Source organism: Fundulus heteroclitus, chromosome 18 (genome assembly GCF_011125445.2).
Source record: "Fundulus heteroclitus isolate FHET01 chromosome 18, MU-UCD_Fhet_4.1, whole genome shotgun sequence".
Taxonomy (NCBI): domain Eukaryota; kingdom Metazoa; phylum Chordata; class Actinopteri; order Cyprinodontiformes; family Fundulidae; genus Fundulus; species Fundulus heteroclitus.
Window position 1 is genome coordinate 22,255,497 of NC_046378.1, and position 15,013 is coordinate 22,270,509.

Genomic DNA, 15,013 nt, shown 5'->3' on the forward strand with positions numbered 1-15,013 from the left:
TGTGGAGGGAGCCAAAGATTAGGGTGATGGTGAGGAGGCCTCCATCCTCAGACACAAGGCACATTACAAAAGATGAGTTGTCACAATACCAGAGGAAACAGAAAAACCTGGTCAGCAAATATAAGGATTTGATTGCTGTAATGCCAATAAATATTTTTCCACTGATTGAAAAGAGGATAAATAAGTTTTGACATGGAATATTTTAATGAAATATAAACCAAAACATACATAATGTTTTTATTTTGAAAGAAGCATTTCTCCTTTCCTTCAACAATCTTCTTAGTTGAATGACAAATTTTAAAATTCAGTATCTAAAATCTGTCAAATGCACACATAATTTTGGCCTGAAATTTATGTTTTTTTTAGCCTGTAAATCTAAATGTTATCTTTTTTTGATAGGAAAATCCTCAATAAAATTTAAACTTTTTTTATAGCATTAAAATTGTAAAAAAAAACAACAACAACAACAAAAAAAAAACAGCTCAAATAAATTAAAGCCCCAAATCAATATGATATTCATCCAGATTACGAGTGTAGCCTATGTAAACATCATCCAGGAGTCATTTCACCTGCAAGTTATAAGTTTATGTATATTTAGAAACAAGGGAAACCTTTAAAAAAGCTGCTTGGACACAAGACATTTAAGAAAGAAGATTTTACTGTTTAAAGCAAATGACAGCAGGCGTACAGTACAATAGTTTTTCTAAATATAGCCTTATTGCGACAAAAATAATGCAATTGATAAAAACCTCCACATTTATAGATTTCACGAAGAAGACAATTGCATTGAAACCTCAAAGGAGTAACAGTTAAACAGCTGTGGTGGAACAATGTCGAATATTTCATCAGATTCCCACAACATACGGGACTTCACAGGAGAAATGATGAGACCTCGAGTCTGCTACAAAGTCACAAATCAAAGGCAAAAATATTCAATTCTGCTGAAATAATTTCCACCTAAAACATTGGAGGTGTGTTGGAAAAACAAGCAAACTATTTTTGTCTTGAGAAAAATGACTTCTTTAGTGTGCAAACCACTCATGTCATTCAGCCTCACCGTCATCGAAGCAGCAAGTCTATCGCCATCCATTTAGGAGAATTGGGGAAAGAAAAGCCAGTTATGGAGTTACTACTATGTCAAAGCACATTGCCAAAAAAGATCCTTTGGATTTAGATTAAAAATAAACAGATAACTGATCATGGAGAAAAAAGAAGAAAAAAAGAAAAACACATAGAGACGCCAATTGCTTCAAACAGATGTGTTTCCTCTTGTGACTGTTAGGCCTGTCACAATAAAAAAAAAAAAATTAGCTGGATGCTAATTTATTTTTATTTTTTTTTAAATCAAAAAGCTAGTGCAAATACAAATTAATCCATCTTATCTTCTTTAACCACATGATTACAAATTTTCATCCAATTAATTGATTTGTTTATCGTGACAGGCCTGGTGACTGTTGTTCTAAATACATAAATAAATCCCAATAAGACATCCTTTTACAGCTCAACGGTAAGACAAACCCACCGGGTTCTGGGTGTGCATCTAAAAATGTACGTCTGTAGCTGAAGGTAACTTGAGACTCGACACGGCGGGCCACGGTATGCATGCCATACATTATGCAAGCTACAGTGTTCATCACTCTATTTATACACCCATAAAAATCCGCAGCCTGCACAGAAGCAGCACGTGTAAATCAGGGGATATGAAAAAAAGAAAGAAAAATATTAAGGTTTTGTGTGTGCTCAAGAGTTCAGGCGTCTCACTTTGATTTTTGGTCTCAGAGTACCTGAGTAACAAGGCAGACATTAAAACCTGAGGCTTTGTTGTCTTTATTAAAAAGGTAGAGTCCTTTTAAAAGGAGACTAGAGCTACACTGCTTACGCTCCTTCATTTTAATTTGGAAAAATAATGAGGCTAAAATCTCATCTGGTATCTTTCAGAATAGCATAATTCTATTGCGTTTACCCTTCAACATGGGAAAAATATCAAACATTAAGAGAACATATGGTTACAAATAACCAGAGTTATCAGACAAAAAAAGCTGTCAATAACATCGTCCAAACAACAACAAAAAAAACTAACAATACTATATTTTTCCAAGTATTATTATGGCCATTTTCAGGCAGGTGTAAGGCATTTAGATGAACTACTTCCTTGCAGCCTGGGGAGTTGCATGTCTCCCTCACCAAGGGATCATTGCAATGGATGGGATGCTAAGAGATGTAAAGGAACCAATAACAGAACATATGATTCCAATAATCTAAATATAGTGCAGGTAGTTACAGATTGTACCTTTGGTTTTTCAACGGAAATAAAATTCTAAGTAAAACTAAAAAAAAAAATGCATTTTATATGTATTTAAATAGAATTTGGCCTGGAACCTGATTTAAAAATCCGTCCTCTGTTACTCAGCCCTCCAAATTAAACCTTCACGTGTCCCCACACTGTAGACTGAAATGATTTAAGATAGTCAAAACAAATGATTAAAAAAACCCTGCCTTAGCTACTATCAGCAGCTGTGTGTGCTTTACTTTCAGCAGCTTTCAGGAGCAAAAACTGGTTGAACAAGTATTTTTTTTTCTTTTTTTTGCTCAGAAATCACCTCGTTGAGGAGAAATGATCACAGATTAAAGCAGCATGGTGTAGTTTGCAAATGATGTTTATCTTATCAAAGTGTCTATTTCAATTGAAAAAAAAATAAAACTTTTTGTTCAGGAAAACTACAATGAACCTCTAAAATTGTTGGTCACAAATGATTGGTCACGTTTTCTGATTTAAAAAAAATAAAAAGGCATCAGGACTCTCATTCTAGAGATTCAATGACAGACAAAAACAACACGACCGTGTTTCCGCCGCGCAGCTCGTAACCCTTGAGCACCACTGCGCCGACGCAAATCTACGAAAATGTCCATCCAGAATCCGTCGCAGCCGACAAACCGCACGCAGTTTACATTCAACCCCGGAGGACGCCTCCAGGAAAGTGGCGCTACTCGTGTTTGGTTTTATCTAGAGCCCATTTGGAAAAACATATTATTCTTGTTGGTTTGATTTCATACGCAGCATAAAAAAATAAACCTGACACATTTAAATCTCCATATGGCAACTATGGAAACTATGTTAGTCAGGCATGGATTTTTTTTTTTTTTTTATATAAAAAGATAGTTTTGCTCAGAAGAACAGTGACGCACATAAGATTTAGCAACAGACCCTTATATTCATTTGTCCAGCATGAATAAACGCATCATCCGCTGCCAACCTCGACGTGTTTAGTCCATTTCCTGCGGCTGCGCACACTGGCCTCTTGAACATCTTTTGAGTGGCATTGCATTCTGACTTCAGGGCTAACCAACCGAATGCAACAAATAAACTTGAGAGGGGGGAATAAAAAATAAAATAAATCAGTCTCATATTCCCCTAAAAAAATTTAAATAACCCACTGAGTGTATTATGGTTTCTAAAGCATCCCATAAGAATTTAGCTGCACCCCCACCAGAAAAGCGTTTCGGGTCCGAGAGTGCTTGCTTTGCATTGTAGTGTGCAGGTCCGTCCTCTCTCCTTGCACTCTTTTCCTTCAGGGCACGCAGCAAAAAAGGGGGGAAGCTCGGACTTTCCTTTTGCCATAAAAGTCACCAGCCGGATTTACATGGCTGACTCTTTCTCGGCAGAAGGGTCCGCCTTTGCCCCCTCCAGGCCTCGTTTGTCGATGAGCGGCGAGTGCTCGGGGGTGGTCCGGACCTCGCTGAGCTCCGCTACTCCTTCGCGTTTTGACGTTCTGTCCACGAAGAACTGCAGGAGCCCCGCGCCGAAGGCGTCGCCCTCCACGTTCAGCACCGTGCAGGTACGGTCACTAAAGAGGGACAGAACGGATGAGAAGAGAGATTTACTGCTATGGTACTGATTCGACATTGAGGCGGCTGTTTTTCCTTTATGAATAAAACCGAGTAACTACGATTACAGCTATTTCTCTGCCAAATATAGAGCTGGGCATTTTGTCAGTCTTTTTTCAAAAAAGAATAAGCATGATTTTCCTAGTCTTTTCACACTTCCCATTTGTATTTAAAATAAAAACAGCGAATCACTTCCCTTTCGGCTCCAGTCTACTCCACAAACCTAGAACCAGAACTAAACACGGAGAAGCAGCATTTAGTTCCTATGCTCCGTTTATCTGGAACAAACTTCCAGAAAACTGTAAAAGTGCGGAAAGCCTGAGTTCTTTTAAATCAAGATTAAAAACACATCTGTTTAAAATTGCCTTTGACTGTTCTAGTTAAACAGTTTTACTGTTTTTAATGTTCTTTTTTGTTACTACATTCTATCCCTACTTGCTTTTATTCTATTTTCTATCTACATTTTATTATTTTGGTATATCTTAATCATGTAAAGCACTTTGTATTGTCTTGTACTGAATTGTGCTATATAAATAAATTTGCCTTGCCTTGCCTTTCACCTTCCAGTTATGCCCTACTTTGTGGTCTGTCATATAAAAGATAGAATTCATTCCTGGTTGCTTTTGCAAGGCACTGAATGCAGGCTGTATACTCACACAAGCCAGTCAACGGCCAGGATGAGAGAGATGTCAGTGGTGGGTAGTCCTATTGCTTCCAGGATAATAGCTAGAGTCAGCACACCTCCTGCAGGTATACCCGCTGCTCCAACACTGGACGCTGTAGCCGTCACCCTGACAAACAAGAAGGCACAAGATCACCAAACTGCAGGCACTGCAAAGCCTTTCACACAAAGACTAAGCTATGAACACGTGTAGTTTTCAAACGTCTGTGCCAGACGTTTGGAGATGTTATCGCCGCAAAAATTCAGACTTACAGGATGGTTATGACTTGGATAAAGTTGAGACTGGTGTTGTTCAGCTGGGCAATGAAAACCGCCGCCACACACTGGAAGAGGGCGGCCCCGTCCATGTTGACCGTGGCGCCGATGGGCAGGATGAAGCGGCTTATGTGCTTGGACACGCCGTTCTTCTCCTCCACGCACTTCATCATGAGGGGCAGGGTGGCAGAGCTGGAGTCAGGAAACAGGAGGAAGGGGGGGAGGAATGCGAGAGAGAGAGAGAGAGTGAGTGTGTGAGCATTCTTTAAACAGGAGAGCCTCAGTTTGTGGATATTTAACAACCCCGACTGAGCAAACACGAGCGACTTTGAGGTAAAAAAAATACCTGGAGCTCGTTCCGAAAGCCGTGGCTAACGCTGTGAAAATGCCCCAGAGGAAGGTGTACGGGTTCTTCCGGGTGATGACGAAGTAGATGCCCGGCAGTACCAGCAGGCCGTGGATGGCGTGGCCGATCATGCAGCAGGCGATGTATTTTCCCAGGCTAGCGAACAGCTTGGCGACGTCGTCCATCTCCACAATCTTACCGGCGACGAGGAACATGATACCGAGAGGAGCGTACCTGAGAGAGAAAACGGAGGACAATACCGCCGATTAGGTTTCAGGAACACAGCAACAAAAGACGCGTAGCTCAACGATAAAGCTCGCTTTGTGTAAGAAAAACGTTTGGGAACAAGATTTTCCCCAAAGATCTCCTACTGTTACAAGACCCTCTGCACTCATTTGCATCTCTCATGAAGAAGTTTAAAATTTGAATAAATAAATAAATAGTTTCCTGGTGCAATCATTTCACAGAAAAACAAAAAAAACACAGCCTTTAAGGTCAGAACATTTTTTCCACCACCACGTAAAGAACAAATACAAAAAGGTATTTGTGTTAGAATAATAATATTGCCTATATTATTGCCACCCCTCACAGGAAAATCAGATTAAATCAATTTAAGCACTTTGATTATAGAGATATTTTTACTTGATCAGAATCTCTACAGCCTTATAGTCAGTATAAAAACCACAGAAACGTAAAATAAATACTCTCTGTGTTAAAGATCATTTTAACTGCGCTTCTGGAATCAGTCGATGTGATCGCACTACTCATTGATATACGAACATGATAAAACATGTATACAAACATGTCTTCACCTCAGGTACCGCCAGCAGTACCAGAGGTGGACTTTAATCCTTTTAAATGAACTAAAATTAAATAAACCAAAATGTAATTATTGGGTAATTAAAAAAACTAACATGTGAAAGGCCTTTTTTTTAGTTTTATATGTCTTCATTTGCTGTGTTTCCTGAGATCTTCTTTTAAGTTTTAACTTTGTTACAGTTTCCCATCGTGTTTGGTGTAAGTTGATGACTCCAGCAACACTGGAAAAACTAGGAAATAACTTAATTAAAAAAAGCCAACACATTTTGCTTATGGCCTTCATGAACTTTTGAATCTTTGTCTCTCAAAATGCACCTTAGGAATTTGAATTGGAAGTTGTGCCAGAAACGTTTGGATCTCTGTTTTGTGTTGGTGGGCTTTGTGACATAACTTTATATATATATATATAAAATTTTTTTTTTTTGTATTTCTCGTGTTTTTTTTTTAAACGGACTGTGGAAATGTTGAACGTTTCCGTGATTTCGTGCCACCATCTTCACGTTTTGAATTTCTGCTGGGTTCACCCGGTCACAAAACAACAAGACATTTGTGAGCACGTTTTCTTACCACATGATCCAGGAGACCAGAATCATGGTGGCCTCGTTGAAGGAGTTGAAGAACTTGATGAGGATCTCTCCTTCCTCACCCAGCTTCCTCAGAGCCACACCAAAAACGATAGCGAAGACAACCAGGCCAAGGATGTTCATGCCCTCTTGTTCTGTACCCTTGGGAACCTGAAATAAAGAGAAGATTCATTTTAAAAAAAATACTGTAACATACAAAATATAACTTTAGATTATTTCTAATAACCAAATAAACGCCTTACCATTTCAACGGTGAGGTTCAGGCTGTTGTCCTGGGTGCTGTTCTTTATTACAGTGCGGTAGGAGGTTACATACTAGAAGGAAAGAATCGGGATATTCGTTAAGAACGGCAATAAGCACACAAGCAGCCAAACAAGCCTCAGCTTATGTAAGGTTATTATCCAGACCGTGAAAATAAATCTGAGATTTAGCGTGTAATACGTACCGACCGAAAGGCAGCAGACACCAAATTGGAGGGGAAGATGTTTCTGTGAAAAGAAATGAAGACACAATGTATTACCTCACTTTACAAACTCATGAGAAAAAAAAAGAAAGTAGAAAAAAAAAAAAAGACCAGAGCAGAAACATTTGAGGCCCAAATCCACCAAGATGTGTATGATCACACACACAGGTGATTAAAACATTTTTGATAATCACATGAGGTGAGAGCTCAAAGAACTAAACTAGTAATCCCCTTTTCTTCCCTTCTGTGCTCCTATTACTTAACTCCCATGGAGGTAATAACTCTGTACTAACTAGTACAAAAAGCTCCTACATACATTAAGCCCAACTGCAAATTCAATCCGCCAGGAACTCGTAAAACCTTGTGTACTCGATACCCGTGAACTAAGCCGCCTGCAATAGATTTGGAGCAATAAGGCATTAACTTCACAAGCTCCTTCTTATCAGCCAGTCACTGGAAACATCAGGCTCAAGCATCATGTGATGAGGCGACACACGCAACGGGCCGCCAGGAGGTTGTCGATGAGGCAAAAAGACTGCCGGGAGGCAAAAGTCAATCAGGTGGATATTGGAATTGGCCGATTTTTTTTACATGATTGGTTCTGATTGGTGGTCAGCAGGATCACGTCCTGAGAACAAAAAAAAAAAAAAAGACCCCCCCCCTCTTTATTTGTTTAATACATCAAAAGTGAAAATGTCCACCGTAGTAATATTAATATTACTATTACGTAGTACATAAAAAAAAAAAAAAAAAAAAAAAAAAAAAAAATGCAGTGATGTATGTTTTAGAGTTTAATGAAAAAAAAAACACATTACGGTTAAAGACAAAATGCTTTGATGTAAAAACAGAGATGATCTTTTAATTCTTCTATTTTCTGGTTTGATTGAAAAGAACTTTATTAAAAAGTTCCTGCAGCAAAGTTTTGTCTCTTTTTTTTATGTTTTATAGTCCTTTGGAAAAGACAACTGAGAACTTGGTTATGAGCAGCAAAAATCCGATCGGTGTGTTTCAATAAATTAGAAGATCGTCAAAAATGTCGTCCAGTACAGTAATTATATTTGAAAAATGAAATGTATATTATTTATATGGGAATTTATTAAAGTTAATATGGATGGATATGACTTCCAGCTTATGAAAATCCAAAAATGATGTTTAAATAACACCAACAACCCCATAAATACTACAGATGTAGTCCACTACCCGGAAATGTGGCAGTAATCTATGAAGCTATGACTTTAGCTGGAGCCCCCCCCCCCCCCCCCCCCCCCTTCTAATGCAGCAAATTTCTGAACCGGCTCCGTTTCACAAACACCGCCAGACTGAAGTTATTGCTGATAACTGTGCACCTTTCGCTGCCCCCAGATTTTCCTTCCACTCAACTTTCCTTTAATACGCTTGGATCCAGCACTAGCTAGGTTCTTTGGCAACAACCCTTGTGGAGGCTTACTTGCCTTCTTTGTGGGAATACAGCAGCGGGTGTAATTCATTGTTTCAATGAACTTTCTGAAATAAAATTACTTTTTTGTTGTATTCTAATATATCAAGAGGTACTTGATATGTTAGATATACTTGGTCTGCGGTCACTTAGACTATACAGTAGAGTTACTGTATAGTCAGCTGTGAGCTCTGGTATGAGCTCTCATACCAGAGCTCACAGCTGAACAAGTCTACTTCCTCTTCCTTGTATCGATGGTTCATTTTTTTCTAACACTGATGTGAAACTCCATCCTGCTGACCTCACAAATACCAGGTTTGCAGTGAATCTTCCTCAGCTGATTGCTATATTCAGACTCGTCGGTGCTAAAAGTATGCGCCACATCCTAAGGCCGTCCTCTATGATTACCATGTGGCATTGCTATGTAAATTGTGAGATAAAAAACCACAATGGTGTCATTGTCATGCCAACGCAGACTGTAACACACACACACACACACACACACAAAAAGCCACATCACATGCTGCTACGAAGGTGTGTCCTCTTTCATTCAAGTCTGACGTCGTCTTGGGGTGGTGTTGCATTCTCCAATCTGGGGCAGGTCAACGAAGAAGAATAAAATGTTTCACTTAAAACCCTTTCATTATCCGTAATCAACGGGAAACGATGAACGCTAAGCAAACAACCCTGCTCCTTTTATTTGTTTTTTGTGCACGCGGAAACAGACGGGAGGCAAGAAATGTCGACCCGGATGCACAGGAGTGGCTGCGAACGTGGCCGGCAGACGGTGACACGAAACGTTAAACCCAAGCTGAATCCATGACCAGGCCGATGTTATACGTCAAAGGAAAAGTTCAGATCCACCCAGTACGTTCGACTGTGAACCCACTAGAACAACAGAGAGAGATGCATGGGCCTCACTCTTAAAGACAGACTCGCTGTCTGATAAAGATAATGTGGAAACATACGTGTGCTGCTGAGTGTGCCCTACACAAGATAAACGTCTTTTTTAGCTTGAAACGACTGATAGCTTCACTCAGCCAGCTGACTGAACTAAGTCAGCAACCTTTCTTCCAGGTTATCTCCAAATAACAATAACTATAACAATAGTATAAACATAACAAAAAAAAATAAAAATGGGTGCTTACTGCTTCCAAAGAGAGTACAAAAGTTCACCATCAGCCCTCCCGTGTTAATAAATGTTTTATTGTGTGAACGTCTTTGTAAATGTAGCTCTATCTGCACCTGGAAAGGTGGACGAGCTGTAACGGCTTTACTAAAGAGGAGTCGACTGTGGAAACTGACATGGTTAAATAGAAAGGTTTTTGTAAGAATAGTGCTGCCGGGGTTCACATGCAATCCAACCAAGTTTAAAAACACACAAATATAAATATACGTCTCCTTGAGTAATACTTCACAGTTGCTTCATTTTCTGCCCGTTTCTCAGTAGCTCCTCCTGCTCTCTTGTGTTAGTCCTTTCATCTTGTCTACTCTCTATGTGATTAGTGCACTATATAAATAACACCAAATATTACTCTAATTATGTTGTGGCATTTTCAAACCTTATAAAGAACGAGGAGGGTGTGCTTTGGTTTACTCCTATTAGTCTAAATGCCCACATCTGATTACCTCAAATTAGGCGATTGTGTTGCAAGTCACTGGTCTGGTTTAGCAACATGTCTCGATGAATATCCAGGGGTAACAATGTTAATCTGTTAAAAAGACAACTTAAAACTCTTTGTGAAAAAGCACGGCTGTGCCTTTAATCGCGTGTGCGGCTCCAAATGCCGAGCTATCGAGGAACGAACCCACGCCTGGGTTTCTATATTCACTCTTTATTCCTTGATCGGCACAGATAGAAAATCCACACGTGTGACACTGGAGTGAGTTTAGTCAATCAGAGGCTCATTTGCATTTTAAGCCACGGGATCACGTTAATGAGTAAAGAACTGCTGCCCTGTTACACCTCAGATTTCAGCTGTTTTCCTGGAGTTTTTTTTTTTTTAAGTGGGTTGTCCTCCTAAGAGGAAGAGTAGGAACAGGGGGGAGGTGTGCAAAATCCATCCATAATTACTGAAAGCTGCCTTGAAAAATAACGTTATGCAACAGCTGTTCTGCAATGGTGATGAGAAGTCGGGTAGCTGTAGTTGTTTAACTACGGTTTTTGGTCTTCCTAGGAACCCCCCCCCACACACACACACACACACACACACACACACACACACACACACACACACACACACACACACACACATCATCAATAAAAAAAAACTTCTGGTTTTAAAACTGCTAAAATGTTCTTTGAGCGAGATGCCAGATTAAACAAAGTAAATAGGGAGCACTGGGCAGTACCGGTGCCCCCCGCCGTTTTGCTGCACACTGTCAATCAGCTGGCTATAACGAGCGCTTCCTTCTTTGCTTTCCCTAGAAAATGGTATTTTAAGAAAAAACATCAGCTCCTAACGGGTTAAAGAAAAACAACCGTGATGATTTGTCAAAAGATGTTGACGCTCCACCAGGATCTGACTCAGTTGTTACTCTGGGCACCACTATTTTTATCTGGTAAAGCGAAGTAACACATGCCCCGTGAAAATGACACATGCAAAAAAAAAAGAAAAAAAAAAGAGTAGAAATCCAAGGGCTACCAAAGAGGGAAAACAGGTTCATTGAGTTTAAGCAGCAATCTGCCAGCCAGCGTCTTTAATTAGAGACATGTGAGAGTAGATTCTGCTGTGTGCAGATGCACCAGCTTGACTCTAAATATAATCCAAGCAGACATCAGCCTGTTAGGCTGGTTAGGTGGGGTAGACTGTTTTCTGTGAACGGAAATCCTATGACATCACAGGAACAGTAGGGTGGAGAGACAGCTGTTCCCCCCCCCCATTCATTTTGGTTCCATACAGGAACAGGAAGGTGTGGCACCAGCCATGGCAAGAAAGCCCCTCTCGTCACTCCAGGTGAAGCACCTGTTCACGTGAAAACGAAAGCTGTCCAACTCCGGCAGGAATAATAGTGACCTACAGACACACTGCTTCACTACAGAGTCCCAGTCACAGAACTCCGTGGTGCGTTCATGTACAGCTCGTACACGTGACTACCCCATATGAAACGCATATGACATGAATTGACGCAACTCCTGTTATCCCAAATGCCACCCAAATAATATTCATGACCATTTAAGTCATTTTACTCTTGCACATTAGTTTTAAAAAAATCGATGTTATATTTAGTAATTTAAGTAAGCTAAGATAAAAAAAATAAACTATTATAAAATGTCAACGCATTCATTATCAACTAATGACCAGTGTACAGCAACTTATCAAAATTATTAACAGGCAGCCTGCGTGATCTCAAAACCCCTTAGCCTCTGCCCAGCTCGGTCCAATTTTTAGGGCCAGTAATTAGTCATTAGTAATTTTTAGTGCCAGAGCAGGGGCACTAATGGAGGAACAGGAAAACGATGTTTTAAATGAATGAAACAACTAACTAACCCCGTTTATTCCTTTTAGACATTTATAGAGGATCTCAACGGAGTTATATTCCTATATTTGCGCCAAGAGCTGCGGAGAAGCGCATATGGCGCTCTAGGTAACAGAAGCTGATGCAACTGCTTGTTGTCATTACAAGCAGAGCGCAGACGCAGCCAGGTGAGCTTAAGCCACATGCCTCGTGTAGTTTACGCTACGTTGACCCTGTTTGAGGAAACGGAAATACACTGATCCGTCCATGTTAACTATTACGCACGACCACCCCCCATAAAAAAAGAAGATAAAACTAAAAGAAAACTTCCAGACTCACCTTATCAAGTCCAAAAAGGAGTCTACAATCTCTTTGTGGGCCGGGACGTCACCGTCCGCTTGGCCTTGGTCAACCGCGTTGATCACGTCCACGTTCCCCGGCTTGATGATGAAAGCCATCACCACGCCGATGGAGGAGGCTATCAAGGTGGTCACCAAGAAGAACAGCATGGCCCAGCCGCCCAGTTTCCCCAGGGCTTTGGGGTCGATGCTCGCCGCTCCGGACACCAAGCTGCACACCACCAGGGGGATGATGATCATCTTCAGCAGCCGGATGAGGATCTCGCCAGGGAAGCCGATGTGGATTTTCTGGGTTTCGGTCAGCGACGCGTTGCGCACGCCGAGCCCGATGAAGACCCCAACTATGACCCCGGCCACGGTCAGGATCACCAGCAGGTTCGCTCTGACGATCCTCTTCACCCGCTCGACCAGCGGCTCCGGGCTGCTCTTCTTCGGCCCGGCGAGCCCGTTGGCCATCGGCTCATCGCGGTGCGCCTCACCGTTGGATGTCTTGACTTCCTCGAGGTCTACCTTCTCAGCCATGTCAGTAGAAGCTACTTAACTTAAAACGAAAGTTTCAGCAGTGACTCCGAAATAAGGCGGGAGTCTCTGGGTGCTAAAGCGCGGTTAAAAACCGACTTCCTTTGCCCTGTGTGCTTCAGATGCGCGTATACTGGAACAGAAGTTCTTACCACGCTTTTAACCGGCATATAATCCTCCGCCCCATTTTACGTAAGACAGGGCGTGCTCTGGCTGTTCTGGGAGGAAACGCGTGTCGGCAGCCCGCCGGCTGCTCCATTACAATTTACCAAAATACGCATGGCGCTTCATTGTACGGAAGCGTATTGCTGTGTGTCACTTAAATAATTTTATTTTGATGACTGGAAACTCGTTACTAAGGTAAAATACTGAAGGTGAACGACAGGAGACAAAAATGAGCTTCGAAAAAAAGCCTTTTATTTATCTTATGGCTGTTGCATCATGCTAAAAAAAAACGTGGCACTGCCAGACTTGAACACAGATGTCCCAGCTGAGCAGAAGAGCTTAGAAGAACAAATGGGGGAAACATGAATTTTGCATATCATATAACATATCATGGTGAAACCATCTTTAGGTGGATATCAGAAAACACAAGCACCGCTGGCATGAATAGTGTAGTGTAGTATTTGCCTTCTCTCACGTTTCCCCCCCTTTTTCTCACTTCAGTGTTTCAGATCATCACACACATTTTCAATATAGAAGATAACATAATCAATTCTAATTATATAGCGTCAATTCGTGAAACATGTCATCTCAAGGCATTTTCCAAAGTCAAATTCAATCAGATTATACTGATTGGGTCAGATTATAAAGATTGGTCAAAACGTTTCCTGTCTAAGGAAACCCAGTAGATGACATCAAGTCTTGACAAGCAGCATTCACTCCTCATGAAAGAGCATAGCGCCACAGGGACAGTTGTCTGCATTGTCAGCAATCCCTCAACTGAAGTACACAATATAAGATATACTTTATAATACTTTAAAGACAAAAGGATGTGTTCAAACTATGTTTTTGTAATGGGAAGAAAATGTATTTAAAGGAAAATGTTATCTAAACCAGCCGGGCCCTCTTTGGAAAGTACTACTACTACTACTACTACTAATAATAATAATAATAATAATAATAATAATTAAATAATTAACCTTTATTGATTTCACAATGGAGAAAAGTCATTAACCGCCTCAATGAACCCTGAATCAACTGTGATCACCCAAAAAGCTTAGTTGAGTTACACCAGCCACACTATTTCTAAGGCCGTGTGGCTCCAGGAAACCACAAAAAGAGAAAACGTGGAATGTGCGGTGACCCTTCCCGGATGTGGCGCATCAATGACTCCTCCAGGAGTTCACAGAAGAGCCTAGATCAACATCAAAAGCACAGCAGACATCGCTTTACATATTATTACATACAGTGCCTTGCAAAAATATACACACACAACTGTATATTTTGTCACCATACAAGCACAAACTGTAATGCAATGTATGTACTAGACCAACACAGAGCACAAGATGATGGTGCAAACCTTCTTTTACTTTTTTTTGCAAATAAAAAAAATCTGTAGTGTACATTTGTATTTAGGCTACAGTTGTTATTGAACTACCTTCAATAACAACTGTAGCTGCAAGTGTTTAGGGACTTGTTTCTACCAGTACCTAGAGAAGTGTTAAATTATCCTTGCAAAATAACTTAATCTGTTAGACACAATTAAGAGAATCATTGATGTTCATGTTTTGCCACAGTTTCTTAGTAATATTTAGGTATAAATGTTGACTGGGTCATTCTAACTATGCTATATCTAAACTATTCAACTGTATCTCTGGTTCTATGATTGTTGTCCCCCTGGATAGTGAACCTCTGTCCTTGTCTTTTGTAAATTAACTGGTTTTCTTATTCTTTCAATTAAATTTTATTCATATAGCGCCAATTCATGAAACATGTCATCTCGAGACACTTTACAAATTTAAAATCAATCATATTATACAGATTGGTCAAAAACTTTTCCTATATAAGGGAACCAGTTGATTGCTTCAAAGTCCCGACAAAGCAGCATTCACTCCTGGAGAAGTTTAGAGCTACAGGGAGAGTCGCTGCATTGTCCATGGCTTTGCTGCAATCCCTCATACTGAGCAAGCATGAAGCGACAGTGGAAAGAAAAACCACCCATTAGCGGGAAGGAAAAACCTCCGGCAGAACCGGGCTCAGTATGA

General features: G+C 40.5%; 1 protein-coding gene across 1 annotated transcript; it reads right to left on the reverse strand.

The window, feature by feature from the left end:
* Positions 1-640: 640 nt before the first annotated feature.
* On the reverse strand, positions 641-12,960 carry slc1a5 (solute carrier family 1 member 5). The gene is made up of 8 exons (XM_012877463.3): positions 12,268-12,960; positions 7,017-7,059; positions 6,814-6,885; positions 6,555-6,721; positions 5,169-5,402; positions 4,820-5,014; positions 4,542-4,676; positions 641-3,845 (listed from the first exon to the last, which is right to left on the reverse strand). Exons 1-8 carry the CDS (start codon positions 12,807-12,809, stop codon positions 3,638-3,640), a joined length of 1,596 nt encoding a protein of 531 aa, XP_012732917.2. The 5' UTR covers positions 12,810-12,960; the 3' UTR covers positions 641-3,637.
* Positions 12,961-15,013: the final 2,053 nt, after the last annotated feature.